This window comes from Ictalurus punctatus, chromosome 5 (genome assembly GCF_001660625.3).
Source record: "Ictalurus punctatus breed USDA103 chromosome 5, Coco_2.0, whole genome shotgun sequence".
NCBI lineage: Eukaryota > Metazoa > Chordata > Actinopteri > Siluriformes > Ictaluridae > Ictalurus > Ictalurus punctatus.
The window spans coordinates 34,570,365-34,584,823 of record NC_030420.2 but is presented as its reverse complement, the minus strand read 5'-3'; the positions used below and the strand labels follow the sequence as shown (position 1 = coordinate 34,584,823).

The window sequence follows — 14,459 nt, the reverse complement described above, 5'->3', positions numbered from 1 at the left end:
TTTTAAAATTACGTTGCTCCAATTACATTTTCTCCAGTAGAATACAGCCTTTTAAACCAGGAGAAATGACTAACTGTAAGTTGTATAACAATAGCAACTAAAATCCAGTGTAATTTACAATACAAATATCATACCTAACATCTCTGCAGGTTTTATAGACATAAAAGCACTGAATGTAATGAGCAATATAGACAAAAAAGAAACACTCTGCGTCTATTACTTTGATCTCTCTCATAGAACTATCCACAGTCCAAAGGCTGCTAATTCTGCTCAAAGTGCAAACTAACTACAATGGAGCTAAATAAAAATGTTTAAACCTTAAGTAATGTAGTCACGGAGGGTGTGTGCATTTTTCACACTACATTAAGGGCGGGGATCCTTATAGACTGTGGAACAGAAATGTACTCAGTATGTCTCCACCAATTTACCTCACAGCCATTTTCTTTTTTACCATTATGGACGAAACACCCGTTTATTCTAAAACATCATCTTAAAATGTTTTTCTACCTGCTGAAGAACCCTCGGACTTAAGAGACGACCTTCGGAGTTGTTGACGCTCTGCTCAGGGTTAAACAACAACGTCTTTACAATATCTTCATGAAGAAATTGTCAAACTAACATCTTGGGTTTTTTTCTTGGAGCAGAAGTCAGCTCCTCTCTCATTTCAGCAGGTCCTCTTGTTGGTGAAATACACAGCGTTCTTCTAGGGGTATTAGGATTTCTCAGAGCAGCCATTGTAACAGATAGTTGCAGAGTTTCTTCTGTGTTTTAAACACAACGTCTTAACCATTATTTAATCACTGAGAGGCACGACTCTCTTCTTAATTCATTAACATAAACACATTTGTAAGCATTCTTGTCAGCAAAACCCCCAAAAGAACACCTGTCTCTCTCTCTCTCTTTCTCACTCTCTCTCTCTCTCTCCTCTCTCTCTCTCTCTCTCTCTCTCTCCTCTCTCTCTCTCTCTCTTTCATCTCTCTCTCATGACATGGGATGTCAAAGCATAAACAAAAGCTTATGTATTTAGCGACAGTTCCGTGTAAGTATCCTCGTTGGCGAACCATTTTTCAAAAACTTGTTCATAGTTTAAACAAAACGCACAATTCTTTTAAAACACCATCTTTTAAAAAGTTTTTTTCACCCTTAAAGTACCCTTAAAGGACGTGTGTATAAAGGACCTGTACAACCCTAACCCTAACCCTATTTTTTACTACTCTAATTCATCCATCCATCCATCCATCTTCTACTGCTTACTCCTTTTCAGGGTCACGGGGGAACCTGGAGCCTATCCCAGGGAGCACTACTCTAATTCTTATTTTTCTATTCCTATTGTATATATATTTTCTAGATAGTTTATTTCAATTCTATTCCTATTTAATGTGTATTCTTTCCTATTTGTTTTTTTTTTCTGCATAACTGAGCTGCTGTAACGAGGGAATTTCTTTAGAGTGGGATCAATAAATGTTATCTTATCTTATCTTAGGTCGTTTACTATTAATTCGATCTCTCTAAGGGGAGTAAAACTTTCTAATTGTTGATCTGATATTATTATATTATTATCTACAGGGTTAATTATAAAACTGTCTGCTTTCAACTTAATAGTCTGAATTTTTGTCTAATATTTTAAATTTTCCATCGCTTATCATTTTTCCCTTGTTGTTTCCGTAGCAAGATAGATTTTACGGGATCAGGGTGCTAGCCTGATGCCCAACCCTCCTCCTTTTTCACCCGGGCTTGGGACCGGCGTCGGCGGAGATTTTTGGAAAAATGATAAGCGACGGGAAGATCGTCCTGTATTCGGGAGCCAAAGAACATCACGTGCACGGCGTCGGGATGGTCCTGAGCAAAACCGCGGCACAGGCACTCGTTGGATGGAAACCGATCAGTGATCGCATAATTACCGCCCGATTTCAGTCTCGCCATGCTAAAATTACTGTTATTCAAGTCTACGCACCGACAAATGAGGCAGATGATGAAGAGAAGGACGCCTTCTACGACCAGCTGCAAGACACAATCGTGGTTATCCCCAACCATGACATAAAGATCCTCCTTGGCGACATGAATGCGCAACTCAGTAGCGACCGGCAGGGCTGGGAAAACGTGATCGGACCTCATGGATCGGCAGCAGTAACGAGCGATAATGGAGAGCGTCTCCTATCCCTATGCAATCTTAACAACCTTTGCATCGGGAATACATATTTCATTCACAAACGGATTCACAAAAAGACGTGGCGGTCACCAGATGGGACCACTCACAATGAAATCGACTATGTATGCATCCATCGACGGTGGCGCTTGGCTTTACGTGACGTACGGGTTTTTCGCGGCGCCGACGTCGGATCTGATCACCACTTGCTTGTGACTTCAATCCGACTAAAATTGAAAAGAGTGGCCGGACGCAACACCGTTCGGTCATTTGCCTCCGAGAAATTGAAGGACCGCGTGAACGCCGAGCACTTCCACATTGAACTCGCTAATCGATTCCAGATTCTTGACAACTCGGCCAGCATCGAAGAACAATGGGCACAGATCAAGGATGCTGCCATAGAGACGGCAGAGAGAACGATTGGTCGACGGCGTGGAACGCAGCGAGAACGGTGGATTCAGGACCTACGAGCGCTCGATGTCAAGTGGGAAGATGTGGAAATCGACGCTTCCGACCGAGCCCGCTGGCGAATGCTTGTTGCCCGATGCGCCTCGCTGCGCGGACGGAACTAACTAACTATTTTAAATTTTGCCAGTGAAAACATTCATGAAATCGTCGCTGCTGTATAATGATTGTGATTGTGTGCCTGTTTCTGTTGTGGTTTTATTCATAGTTAATTTTGTTACAGTATTAAATAAGAATCTAGGATTATTTTTGTTATGTTCAATTAGGGTGGAGTTAATGTTGTGGAACGTCAGTGAAGTAAGTTAGTTCCTGTTGTCACTTACGTTACAGCAGCTATAAACTCTCGTTCCCTCAGCAGCCCTCTCTTTATTATTATTCTCTCTCGCAAAACGTAAACTCCTCTGTCCTGAAGATGTCAGAAAACAGTCATAGCGTTACCTCTGACTGTTACAAAGTGCTGACACTGGAGACTCCTTCCATAAATGTACATAAACACATTTATCCTTTTTTTTTTTTTTAAAATCTTCACCACATCAATGATTAATAACGATTCATTTCCAGCCTTTATCTGTTCTGTGTCTTTCCACTCAAGAGAGCTGATTAGCTTAGACAGGAAAGACAGGCCATTTTTGTGTAAAGCTGGACTTTACCCTGAAGGCATTAATCCCTTTCACTGACCACTGTTGTAGAAAGAATAAAGATGAATAATTAACTCACATGCATCTGTTAACACTCCAAAAACAAAAAGATATGAGTGTAAAGTTTTATTATCAGACAAGTGACACAATTTCATCACAACAGGTGATGTTGCTAATACTCCTTCACTAATATAACAAACTTTTACTGTGTTTAGTATCTGTACGCAAACCATACGCAAACACAAACCGTATGCAAACACAAACCGTGTGCAAATACAAAGGATGCATACAGTTCTTCACCCTTTCCCCTGCTCGGCCACTCAGATCACAACCTGGTCCATCTGCTGCCTGTTTACATACCTTTGGTGAAGAAACAACCACTAACAACAAGGTATGTCTTAAGTTCCTTGTCCGATAACAGTCACAGAACCAGAATGTGGACACTGCTCTGGCTGATTTCCTCTCGTCCGAGCTTGGGAAGAAGTCACACCGACACCATTGTTCAGTGAAAGCTTCTTAGTTTAATGATACAGAAAACATTGTGTATACACACAGCAATTTTGATAAAGAATGATGAATGCCAATTGGATCAGGTCACAGATAAAATCAAAACATCTATTAGGTAGGTTCATGTGATATAAGAACTAAAGACGTCTATTCTACCAGATAATAAGAGAAGAACTGAGAGAGAGAGAGGGCAAAACAATTAGATTTCGAGAACTTCAGAATTGAGAGACAGAGATCATGCCTGAATCATGCCTGTGAGAAAATGGTCTGAGGAGATTAGTGATGCACTAAGAGACTGTTTAGAGACCACGGACTGGGAAATACTTTGTAGGTCACAGGGGGAGGATACTGACCATCTCATTCACTGTGTAACAGACTATATTAATTTCTGTGTGGAGAACACCGGGCCTAAGAGGAAGTTTCTGTGTTTTTCCAACAATAAACCCCTGGATGACTCCTGAGCACAAAGCCCTGCTGAGTGAAAAAAGAGACAGTTTAGATTGGGGGACAAAAAAGAGTTGAGGAGTGTTCAAAACCAGCTCAGAGGGGAGCTGCTGGCGCACCTTCAACAGTACAACACGAGGGAGGTCTGGAGGGGACTGAAAACAATCTCCTGTCACAGCAAGGAGAGAGAGAGGGGCCCTGTATCCGGTGACTGAGACAGGGCAAAAGAATTAAATCTGTTTTTCAGTAGATTTGATTCGGCCCCATCTCCTCCCTGCTCCAACCAGACCTCAGACCTGTGGGTGACTTAACCTTTCCCTCTCAGGCTATTGTGCACCCCCTCCTCCCCACTCTGGGCTTCAGAGACATCAGCGTTACCCAATTCACACCTCTCCCTGTATAAAAAAGGTCAAAGTTGTCTCCACCTGCTGAGGAGACTGAGGTCTTTTGGTGTGTGCAGGACCTTGCTAAAATCTTTCTATGACACTGTGGTAGCGTCTGCTATCTTCTACGCAGTAGTCTCCTGGGGAGTCGGGAGCACAGAGGGGACAAGAAACATCTTAACAAATTGGTTGAGGGCTAGATCTGTCCTGGTCTGCCCTCTGGACAGCACAGAGATGGTGGGGGAGAGGAGGATATTACCAAAGCTGGTGTCAATCATGGGCAATCCCTCTCACCACCTGTATGAGACATTGGGGTCCTTGAGCAGCTCCTTCAGCAGCAGACTGCTGCAAACTCAGTGTAAGAAGGAGCGCTACGGCAGGTCCTTCATCCCTACAGCAGTCAGATCCTTTAATGTAAAAACAACATAATGTAGCACTGCTAGTTGTTTTTACATCATCAGTCAACACGTTCATAATATTCTGCACTATGTATATTTATCTATTAATTACTCTTTGTCGCTCACCCTCTACTGTGACCTGTGCAATATTCCAGTTGTGACTTATCAGTATATATCTGTCATGAATCGTGACGGAGCAGAGATAGGATGGATGCAAGTGCAGTATGAACAGTTGTTTATTTGAAAGAGAGACAGGCAGACAAATCCAAAACGTCATCCAAAACGTAATCCACAAACATGCAAGAGGTCAGGCGATTGGCAAACAGGCATACACGGGGCAAGGCAGGAATCTAGGTCGTGGTCATGGAAAACAGGGTCGATAAACAAAACGAGAAACGAACTATGACTAGGGACTGGAAGCGGATAATCCAGCGCGAACTAACTCTAAACATGGACCGTGACTATGACTACTATACGAACTAAACTAACTCTAAACATGGACCGGGACTATGACTACGACACGAACTAATCTAACTCTATGGTATTCCCCCGCGTTGTGTGCTGGGAAGCGCTCGGTATATATGCGGAAATGATCAGCGTCTAAACCGCTAGCAGCTGAGAGCAATACAGACCCACGTGAAATCCCAGCCAATGACTGAACAGGGAAGAGACATGACAGAAACAAACAAAACACACGTGCCCAGATGTCACTACTGTCAACAACGGAAAAGCAGGTGCTCGCGCACTCGCGGTTAGAGCACGCTGCTTCAAGGGGGTATCATGACAGAACCCCCCCCGCCCCCAAAGGCACTCCTCCCGGAGAGCCATGAGTCATCCCATTTCATTGGCGGCCCCGGCTCCCTGGGCTGAATGTCCCAAGCAGAGCCAGGAAACTGCACGGTGTTCTTGGCGGTGCAGGGAAGCGGAGCGACGACCCTGGCTGAACAGGGAGGCTGAGCGACGTCCTCGGCGGAGCAGGGAAACAGAGCACTGTACTCAGCAGAGCAGGAAGGGGGAGCGACATACTGAGAGAAGTAAAGAAAAGGAGCGACATCTTTAGCGGAACATGGAGGCAGAGTGATGTCCTCAGTGAAGCAGGATGGCAGAGAGACGACCTCAGTTGAACAGGGAGACTGAGCGACGACCTCAGCTGAACAGGCAGGCTGAGCGACGACCTCAGCTGGGCAGGCAGGCTGAGCGACGACCTCAGCTGGGCAGGCAGGCTGAGCAACGACCTCAGCTGGGCAGGCAGGCTGAGTGACGACCTCGGCGGAGCATGAAGGCAGAGCAACGTCCTCGGCGGAGCATGAAAGTGGGGTGACGACCACAGCCGGACAGGCAGGCTGAGCGACATCCTCGGCGGAGCATGAAAGCGGAGCGACGTCCCCAGCTGAACTGGAAGGCAGAGCGAAGTCCCCTGTAAGGCCAGGGAGAGGAGCGTGGGTCTCCGTGCGGCCAGGGAGAGGAGCGTGGGTCTCCTCGAAGCAGAAGGGGGGAACGACGTTTGCCATGGCGCAGGAAGGCTGAGCGACGTCCACAGCTGAACAGGAAGACTGATCGACGACCTCAGCTGAACAGGAAGACTGAGCGACGACCTCAGCTGAACAGGAAGACTGAGCGATGACCTCAGCTGAACAGGAAGACTGAGCGACGACCTCAGCTGACCAGGGAGGCTGAGGCTCTGAGGTCACCAGGTGAAGCTTGGGTGTGAGCAGAACTTGGCTGTGCGTGTCGGCAGACTGGGGCGTGAGCAGAACTTGGCTGTGCATGTCGGCAGACTGGGGCATGAGCAGAACTTGGTCGAACGGTTCTTCTGACTCTGGCGTGAGCATAACTAGGTGGGTCAGGTCATCAGATGGGAACATGAGCAGAGCTTGGTTGTTTGTTTCAGCAAATTCTGGCTTTGGCAGAGCTTGGGTGGTCATGTCAGTAGACTTGGGCATGGAAAGAACTTGGGCGACCGGGTCGGTAGACTTGGGCGTGGACAGAATTTGGTCGTTAGGCTTAAATATTAGCGGAGCTTGGTCAACTGTATCAGCAGGCGTGGACGTGACCTCAGGAACTTGAGACTTGACTTGGACTTCAGAGACTGGAGGCTTGACTTGGACTTCAGAGCCTGGAGGCTTGACTTGGACTTCAGAGCCTGGAGGCTTGACTTGGACTTCAGAGCCTGGAGGCTTGACTTGGACTTCAGAGCCTGGAGGCTTGACTTGGACTTCAGAGCCTGGAGGCTAGACTTGGACTTCAAAGCCTGGAGGCTAGACTTGGACTTCAAAGCCTGGAGGCTAGACTTGGACTTCAGAGACTGGAGGCTTGACTTGGACTTGGATTTCAGGGACTTGAGACTTGACTTGGACTTCAGAGACTGGAGACTTGACTTGGACTTGGACCTCACTGACTGGAGGCTTGACTTGGACCTCAGAGACTGGAGGCTTGACTTGGACTTGGACCTTAGGGACTTGAGACTTGACTTGGACCTTAGGGACTTGAGACTCTGGTGCTAGAGCCTCCCTTTTGACCTCTAGCTGGAGCTCGGCAGGTGAGCCCACCTTGTGGGTCTCAGGTTCAAGCTCAGAGGTCGCCAGGTTAACCTCTGGCTGTGCCTCTGCATGAGTTTGCCTGTAGTAGTGGGTAAACGGCAGGGCAGGTTTGCCTGCCAGACTCACCCCCCTGAGAAGTTGTTCTAGCTCGGCCCTTCCCTTCCGGACTCCCGAACCGCACCAGAATTCCACCACAAACTGTTCTACACTGTCCAGGTTCCCACAGTGCTTATCCAGTTGGAGCTGCACCCACTGTCGGGCCGGTCCAAAGAACCGGGACCACATGAATCGGAGCCATTGCTTCTCCTCTGGCTTAGGGTCTAACAGGCTGGCGAAATAGAATTGACAGTTTACCAGAAAATATTCAGGGGCACCGAAAAATCCGTCAAATGGATCAGGAAGCTCCATAAATGTCCATCGTGGGAAGTGGACTGAGTCCATAGCAGGGACGGTTGGCTTCCGGGTTCTGCATCTCCTCCGTTCTCCTGCTGCATCCATGTTTCGGTGGAGGAGTCTGTCACGAATCGTGACAGAGCAGAGATAGGATGGATGCAAGTGCAGTATGAACAGTTGTTTATTTGAAAGAGAGACAGGCAGACAAATCCAAAACGTGATCCAAAACGTAATCCACAAACATGCAAGAGGTCAGGCGATTGGCAAACAGGCATACACGGGGCAAGGCAGGAATCTAGGTCGTGGTCACGGAAAACAGGGTCGATAAACAAAACGAGAAACGAACTATGACGAGGGACTGGAAGCGGATAATCCAGCGCGAACTAACTCTAAACATGGACCGGGACTATGACTACAATACGAACTAAACTAACTCTAAACATGGACCGTGACTATGACTACGATACGAACTAATCTATCTCTATGATAATCCCCCGCATTGTGTGCTGGGAGGCGCGCGGTATATATGCGGACATGATCACCGTCTAAACTGCTAGCAGCTGAGAGCAATACAGACCCACGTGAAATCCCAGCCAATGACAGAACAGGGAGGAGACATGACAGAAAGATAAACAAAACACACGTGTCCAGATGTCATTACGGTCAACAACGGAAAAGCAGGTGCTCGCGCATTCCTGCTTCAAGGGGGAATCATGACAATATTCTTATTCATCTGTATATAAAATGAGGTGTTCATAGTGTACATATGACTATTATTATTACTCTTAATTCTATTTTTCTATTTGATTTGCCTTTCTTTCTTTACTTTACTTTTCTTTTCTCTATCTCTTATGTTTTCTTGTTGAAAAGCATCATGTCTATCCATGATTAGCTATTCTAGGTTTTTGGCCGTTTTTCTTTAGCCAAGATCCCATTCCCACCAATATTAATCACCCTAATACAGGTGTAATATTAAATTAAATGGACTGCAATTCACACACATTCATTCTAATCAAGCACACCTGCATCAACCACATTATAAAGATACTGTTTCAACACAATGGCTTTGTGAAGTGTTGAGTGTCCTCACCGTACCAAGCATTTGTACCCTGTTCCTCGTTTTGTTTCATGTTCATTGATCTTGTTTCTTGTTTCTCGTTCTTGTTTCTTGTCATGCCCAGTTTATGCCTGTTTGCAGATCGCCTGACCCATTGCCTGTTTTTTGACCACGCTATTGTTTCATCATTTGGATTTGTCTGCCTGCCTCTCTTTATTAAAAGCTCTTATCTGCACTTGCATCTGTATATATATATATATATATATATATATATATATATATATATATATATATATATATATATATATATATATATATATATAGTATCTCACAAAAGTGAGTACACCCCTCACATTATTGTAAATATTTGATTACATCTTTTCATGTGACAACACTGAAGAAATGACACTTTGCTACAATGTAAAGTAGTGAGTGTACAGCTTGTGTAACAGTGTAAATTTGCTGTCCCGTCAAAATAACTCAACACACAGCCATTAATGTCTAAACCGCTGGTAACAAAAGTGAGTACATAGCTAAGTGAAAATGTACAAATTTGGCCCAAAGTGTCAATATTTTGTGTGGCCACCATTATTTTCCAGCATTGCCTTAACCCTCTTGGGCATGGAGTTCACCAGAGCTTCATAGGTTGCCACTGGAGTCCTCTTCCGCCTCCTCCATGACGACATCAGGGAGAGCTGCCTAAAATAAACTCCTTAAAAGTCTAAACCTATTACACCTATTAGCTTACAAATCATGCAAGGTATCGATCAGGAGAGGGGTACAAAAGAACTTCCAAAACATTAGATGTATCATGGAACACTGTGAAGGCCATCATCAGCAAGTGGTGAAAACGGAGCACTATAGTAACATCACCATGAAAAGGACATCCCTCTAAAATGTACAAACGGGCAAGACAAAAACATACCAGGGAGGCTGCCAAGACACCATTAAATGAGATACAGGAACATCTGACAAGAAGTGATTACTTCCTGCATGTGACAACAATCTCTCATATTCTTCACACGTTGGTTACAGGGTAGGGTGGCTAGACTGAATCCCTTTCTCACAAAAAACATCCAAGCCCAACTAAATCACCCCAAACCATGTGGCAAAATATGTTCTGTTCTGATGAGAGCAATTCCAAAAGCTATAATAGTTCGAAAATTACAAAAGTTTTGTTTGGTGAAAAAAAACCCATATCACCAAAAGAACACCATCTCCACGGTGAAGCATGGTGGTGGCAGCATCACGTCTCTCAGCATATCAAAATGTACAATAAATAAAGTGTTACAGATTAACTTCTTTCTTTGAGCATTTCAAATCTTTCCCATGTATTTCATCCCACAGAAGGAAAATCTGATGAGGGAAGAATTTGTGGCTGAGGATAATCTCACGGTAATGGCAGGGATCATAAATGTCCAGTTTGTTAGAAGGAATAATGAGGCCGTTGGCCCAGACTCCATGGTGGTTCATGGGTCGGAGTCCGGCTCGTTGCAGACACATGCCCATGTAAACGTCGTCAATGGGCATCAGGGTGATGGACTGGGACATTTGGAGAATGGTCCTGGCAGTGAAGCGGGAGTACAGGTAGCCACCTCCACTGCAGTATGGAGCGTACATGTCGGCTTTCTCGATCAGTTCCGGGATGAAATATTTACTGTTTTTGTTCCGAACAGGTGGGCTGGTCAGGAGCAGCTGGCCGATGTACAGGTGTTTGTTATCTCTCTGCCCTTTGAGGAACTCCACCATGTTGTCCGTGTTGGCAAAAACATCGTCGTCTCCATTAAAGAGGAAATCCGCAGTGGGACACCAGTTCTGCATCCAGTCAAGGAACAGGACCTGCTTGAGCATAAGGTTGTAGAAGGAATCCGTGAAGTCCCACTGCAGAATGTCCTGGTACCTCGTGTTCTCCAGCTTCAGGAGTTTGTTTAACCTCTGCTTCTTGAAGCCTGTCCCGGTGGTGCCGGTCAGGAACACGGTGCGGATCCACATCCCGTTCTGTAGTCTCTCCGCCGCCCACGTTTTGCGCAAGACTGCCCGCCGTTCGTAATTCTCCGGTGAACTTTTGATGGTCAGCAGAAAAAAGGGTTCTCCTGACCTCTTTGGAATGGTGCACTTGTTAGGAACGGTGAGCAACATTGGGAAATACCTATAGTGGCGGTCATACAGGAAGTCCTGCATAGGAGTTGGAAAGGTAGAAAATTCCTCAATGTTAGCGACTGACACGTTTTGTTCACACCTAGGAGTCGTCATCACCAGAGGCTGCGCCTGACTAACCATCTTCGGTGATGTGATTTTGTTTCTGGCGTGGTGATATACAGGATCAGGAGCACACACAGAGAGATCATAATGAGCAGAGCCATGGACTCCAGAGCTCGTCTCCTGCGTCGGGTTCCTTAAAACAACACAAGCAACAATTACAAACGTGAATCAGTCGAGCTGTTGTTGGAAAAATCAGTCGAGATTCCTGAATCCATTAACAATCAGTGTTCAAATTTAACATTGATCACTACAGTGATGTGTGACATTCATTGCTATGCTAAATGCCATGAAATTATCCTAGCCACATTGCTAACATGCTGTGTTGGGCATTAGCATCTGGCATGTGTTAGATTTAGCTAATATGCTCATGTGCCCTTAGAGGATGTTTATTAAACTTTTATCACTGTATTTTAATTTTAATTGCAGAGGAAAGAATTATAAAGCTTGCTAACGTTATGGTTTATATTATAGCTTGTCTCATCACTCAAACATGATGGGTATTTATTTTTTACGATAAACGCAGAGTCCGTTCATGAGAAGGCGCGTGTTCTGAGTTATGATGTCAAATTAATGCTTTAATTAAATGTGGGAAATAAAAGATCATAGATTCCTTGAGACTTTTGTAGGAATCATTTATCAGACTTCTTCATAATGAGAAGCTCCCACATCGGCTCCACATGATAAACAGAAACAACACCCTGAACTTCAAACTTTTATTGTTTAAAGTGTAAATTTGGATATTAACCAACGCTACAGCACATTCGTTCTCGTACCACGGGATTATAATTATAAATACTTTATAGCTGATGTAATGCTTTAGAGATGGCAGTGTGAGTATATAAGTAACCTTTTTTGTTTTTAGTCACAGGAACTTGAAAAAAAGTAAAAAATCTGAAGAATTTGTCTACTTACTGTACAGCCAGCTGACGTTCTCCATGTTCACCTGAGAGAGACAGAAAAAAACAATCTTGATTTTCTTCATCTTTACTTGGTCGCACGATGTTACGCCACGGCCAGCAAATGGCACTGCGGTACGGCCGCTGACTGGTCACGTGACACTTTTGTTTTCAATCACTTCCCGCTTGGACACTGAGTTAAGTCTGATTAAGTCTCTGATTTGCCCCAGGTGTTAATGTTTTAGTTTAATTAGGTTTGTTATTTAACCCCCCCCCAGGCCAGGATTTGGGCGCTTCTCCGTTCGTCCCTGGAGTTGAGCAAACAGCTCGCGGAGGACATTTCTCAGTGCAAGGCCGAGCTGCGCGCCGCCTCGTCCCTCGCGCCATATACCCCGTCCCCGCCGCCAAGGAGCGACGCCTTGCAACACAGCCAGCAAAGTAACCTGAGCATCTGGGGCTTTCCACTGCAGGGGAGGTACACCTTGCTGCGCAGTCCAGAGGTGAAGGCTGGCCCAGAAATTTTTTGGGGCGGGGCAATGAGGACAGCAGAGCTCCAGCCTGAGGCCTACGGGGAGGTCTCAGCTGTGGAGCTCTCACCTGAGGTCAACATGGCGACCTCAGAGGGACAGGCTGAGGAGGCCGTCCCGCCGCCCTGCTCAGCCGAGGAGGCAGCCCTGCACAGCCGAGGAAGCCGTCCTGCTGCCCAGTCCAGCCGAGGAGGCCATCCTGCTGCCCTGTCCAGCCGAGGAGGCAGCCCCGCTGTGCAGCCTGGCCGAGGAGGCCGTCCCGCCGCCCTGCACAGCCGAGGAGGCCGTCCCGCTGCCCTGCACAGCCAAGGAGGCCACCCTGCCACCCAGCCCAGCGGAGGAGGCTGCTCCGCTGCCCTGCACGGCCGAGGAAGCTGTCCTGCTGTCCAGCCCAGCTGAGGAGGCCGTCCCGCTAACCTGCACGGCCGAGGAAGCTGTCCTGCTGCTCAGTCCAGCTGAGGAGGTCGTCCTGCTGCCCAGTCCAGCTGAGGAGGCCGTCCTGCTACCCTGCACGGCCGAGGAAGCCGTCCTGCTGCCCAGTCCAGCCGAGGAGGCTGTCCCACTGCCCTGCATGGCCGAGGAGGCCGTCCGGCTGCCCTGCATGGCCGAGGAGGCCATCTGGCTGCCCAGCCTGACCGAGGAGGCCGTCCCGCTGCCCCGCACGGCCGAGGAGGCCGTCCCGCTGCCCCGCCCGGCCGAGGAGGCCGCCCAGCCCTCCAGTGCCGCCAAGGGTGGCACCCAGAGTTCCAGAGCTGCCGGGGGTGGTGCCCAGCATCCCTGGGGCGGTGTCCTGCGTCCCAGCGCCGCCAGGGGCGGTGCTCTGACTTTCAACCCCGGTGGGGATGCTGCTCTGCTCCTCTGCTGCCCGACGGAGGCTGCTTCGCTTTCTGTCGCAGCGAAAGACAGTTCGCACAGGGGCCCGGGACCCCCGTTGGAGGGGGGTTCTTGGTGCTCCGGGAGGAGCACCCTTTGGAGGGGGGTTCTGTTATGCCACGGCCAGCAGAGGGCACTGCGGTACGGCCGCTGACTGGTCACATGACTCTTTTGTTTTCGTTCACTTCCCGCTTGGACACTGAGTTAAGTCTGATTAAGTCTCTGATTTGCCCCAGGTGTTAATGTTTTAGTTTAATTAGGTTTGTTATTTAAACCTCCCCCGTGTGACTGCGCACATCGCGCAGTATTATAGTTGGTTTACGTTCGTCAAGTCAAGGAAGTGTAACGGTATGTGCTAATGTGTAGCATGCTAGCGGTCGTAGCTAAATGTCCAGAGTTTGTATAGTCAGTAGAGTCCGCGCTCCCTGTGTTTGTTTATATGCTGAGTAATAAAGACTTTGACCTGCACCTGCATCCGCCTCCAGTCTCAGCCCGTAACACACGACTACAGAGGAAATGCATAAACGGTTTAAAAAAACAACAACAAAATTGAGATTACCGGATATTTTCGAAGTGCTTAAACACTGCTGAAAAGCGTGTGCTGAATTGAAGTAGCTGGTCCATTTTGTCGTAGTAAGTCCTGAGAGTGTGTGTGAGTGTGTGTGAGAGAGAGACTGAGCAGTGAGACCAGCTCATAGCAAGCTTTATCTGGTAATCAGTATTTCCCATATTGTAACTGGGTGGGCGTGGCTAAATATTGTGATGAATGCTCAGGGTTTCTCTTGGTTTGGCATTGGCCCCGCCTATCTGAACCATTCCACAGCATGTTCTCTTCCCAATTGACTGAAGGCAGGAATGATAAACTCACCTGGAGTGGGGGATAATGGAGAGATGAGAGGTGAGAGGAGAAATAAAATTTGGTGTGATGTA

The 14,459-nt window shown here is 47.0% G+C and overlaps 2 protein-coding genes across 2 annotated transcripts; one reads left to right on the top strand and one right to left on the bottom strand.

The window, feature by feature from the left end:
• Positions 1-1,704: 1,704 nt before the first annotated feature.
• LOC108265207 (craniofacial development protein 2-like) lies at positions 1,705-2,733 on the top strand (the record flags this gene model as incomplete). Its single annotated transcript, XM_017467334.3, has 1 exon — positions 1,705-2,733. A coding segment is annotated over one exon (1,014 nt), but the record flags the coding sequence as incomplete, so codon positions are not given.
• A 6,616-nt stretch (positions 2,734-9,349) lies between these two features.
• LOC128632865 (N-acetyllactosaminide beta-1,3-N-acetylglucosaminyltransferase 3-like) lies at positions 9,350-12,512 on the bottom strand. The gene is made up of 2 exons (XM_053680502.1): positions 12,146-12,512; positions 9,350-11,366 (listed from the first exon to the last, which is right to left on the bottom strand). Exon 2 carries the CDS (start codon positions 11,249-11,251, stop codon positions 10,259-10,261), a length of 993 nt encoding a protein of 330 aa, XP_053536477.1. The 5' UTR covers positions 11,252-11,366; positions 12,146-12,512; the 3' UTR covers positions 9,350-10,258.
• Positions 12,513-14,459: the final 1,947 nt, after the last annotated feature.

What these genes read in the sequence shown, in the direction of transcription:
- LOC128632865 (XM_053680502.1), bottom strand. Translation starts at nt 11,251, where the DNA reads ATGGTTAGTCAGGCGCAGCCTCTGGTGATGACGACTCCTAGGTGTGAA.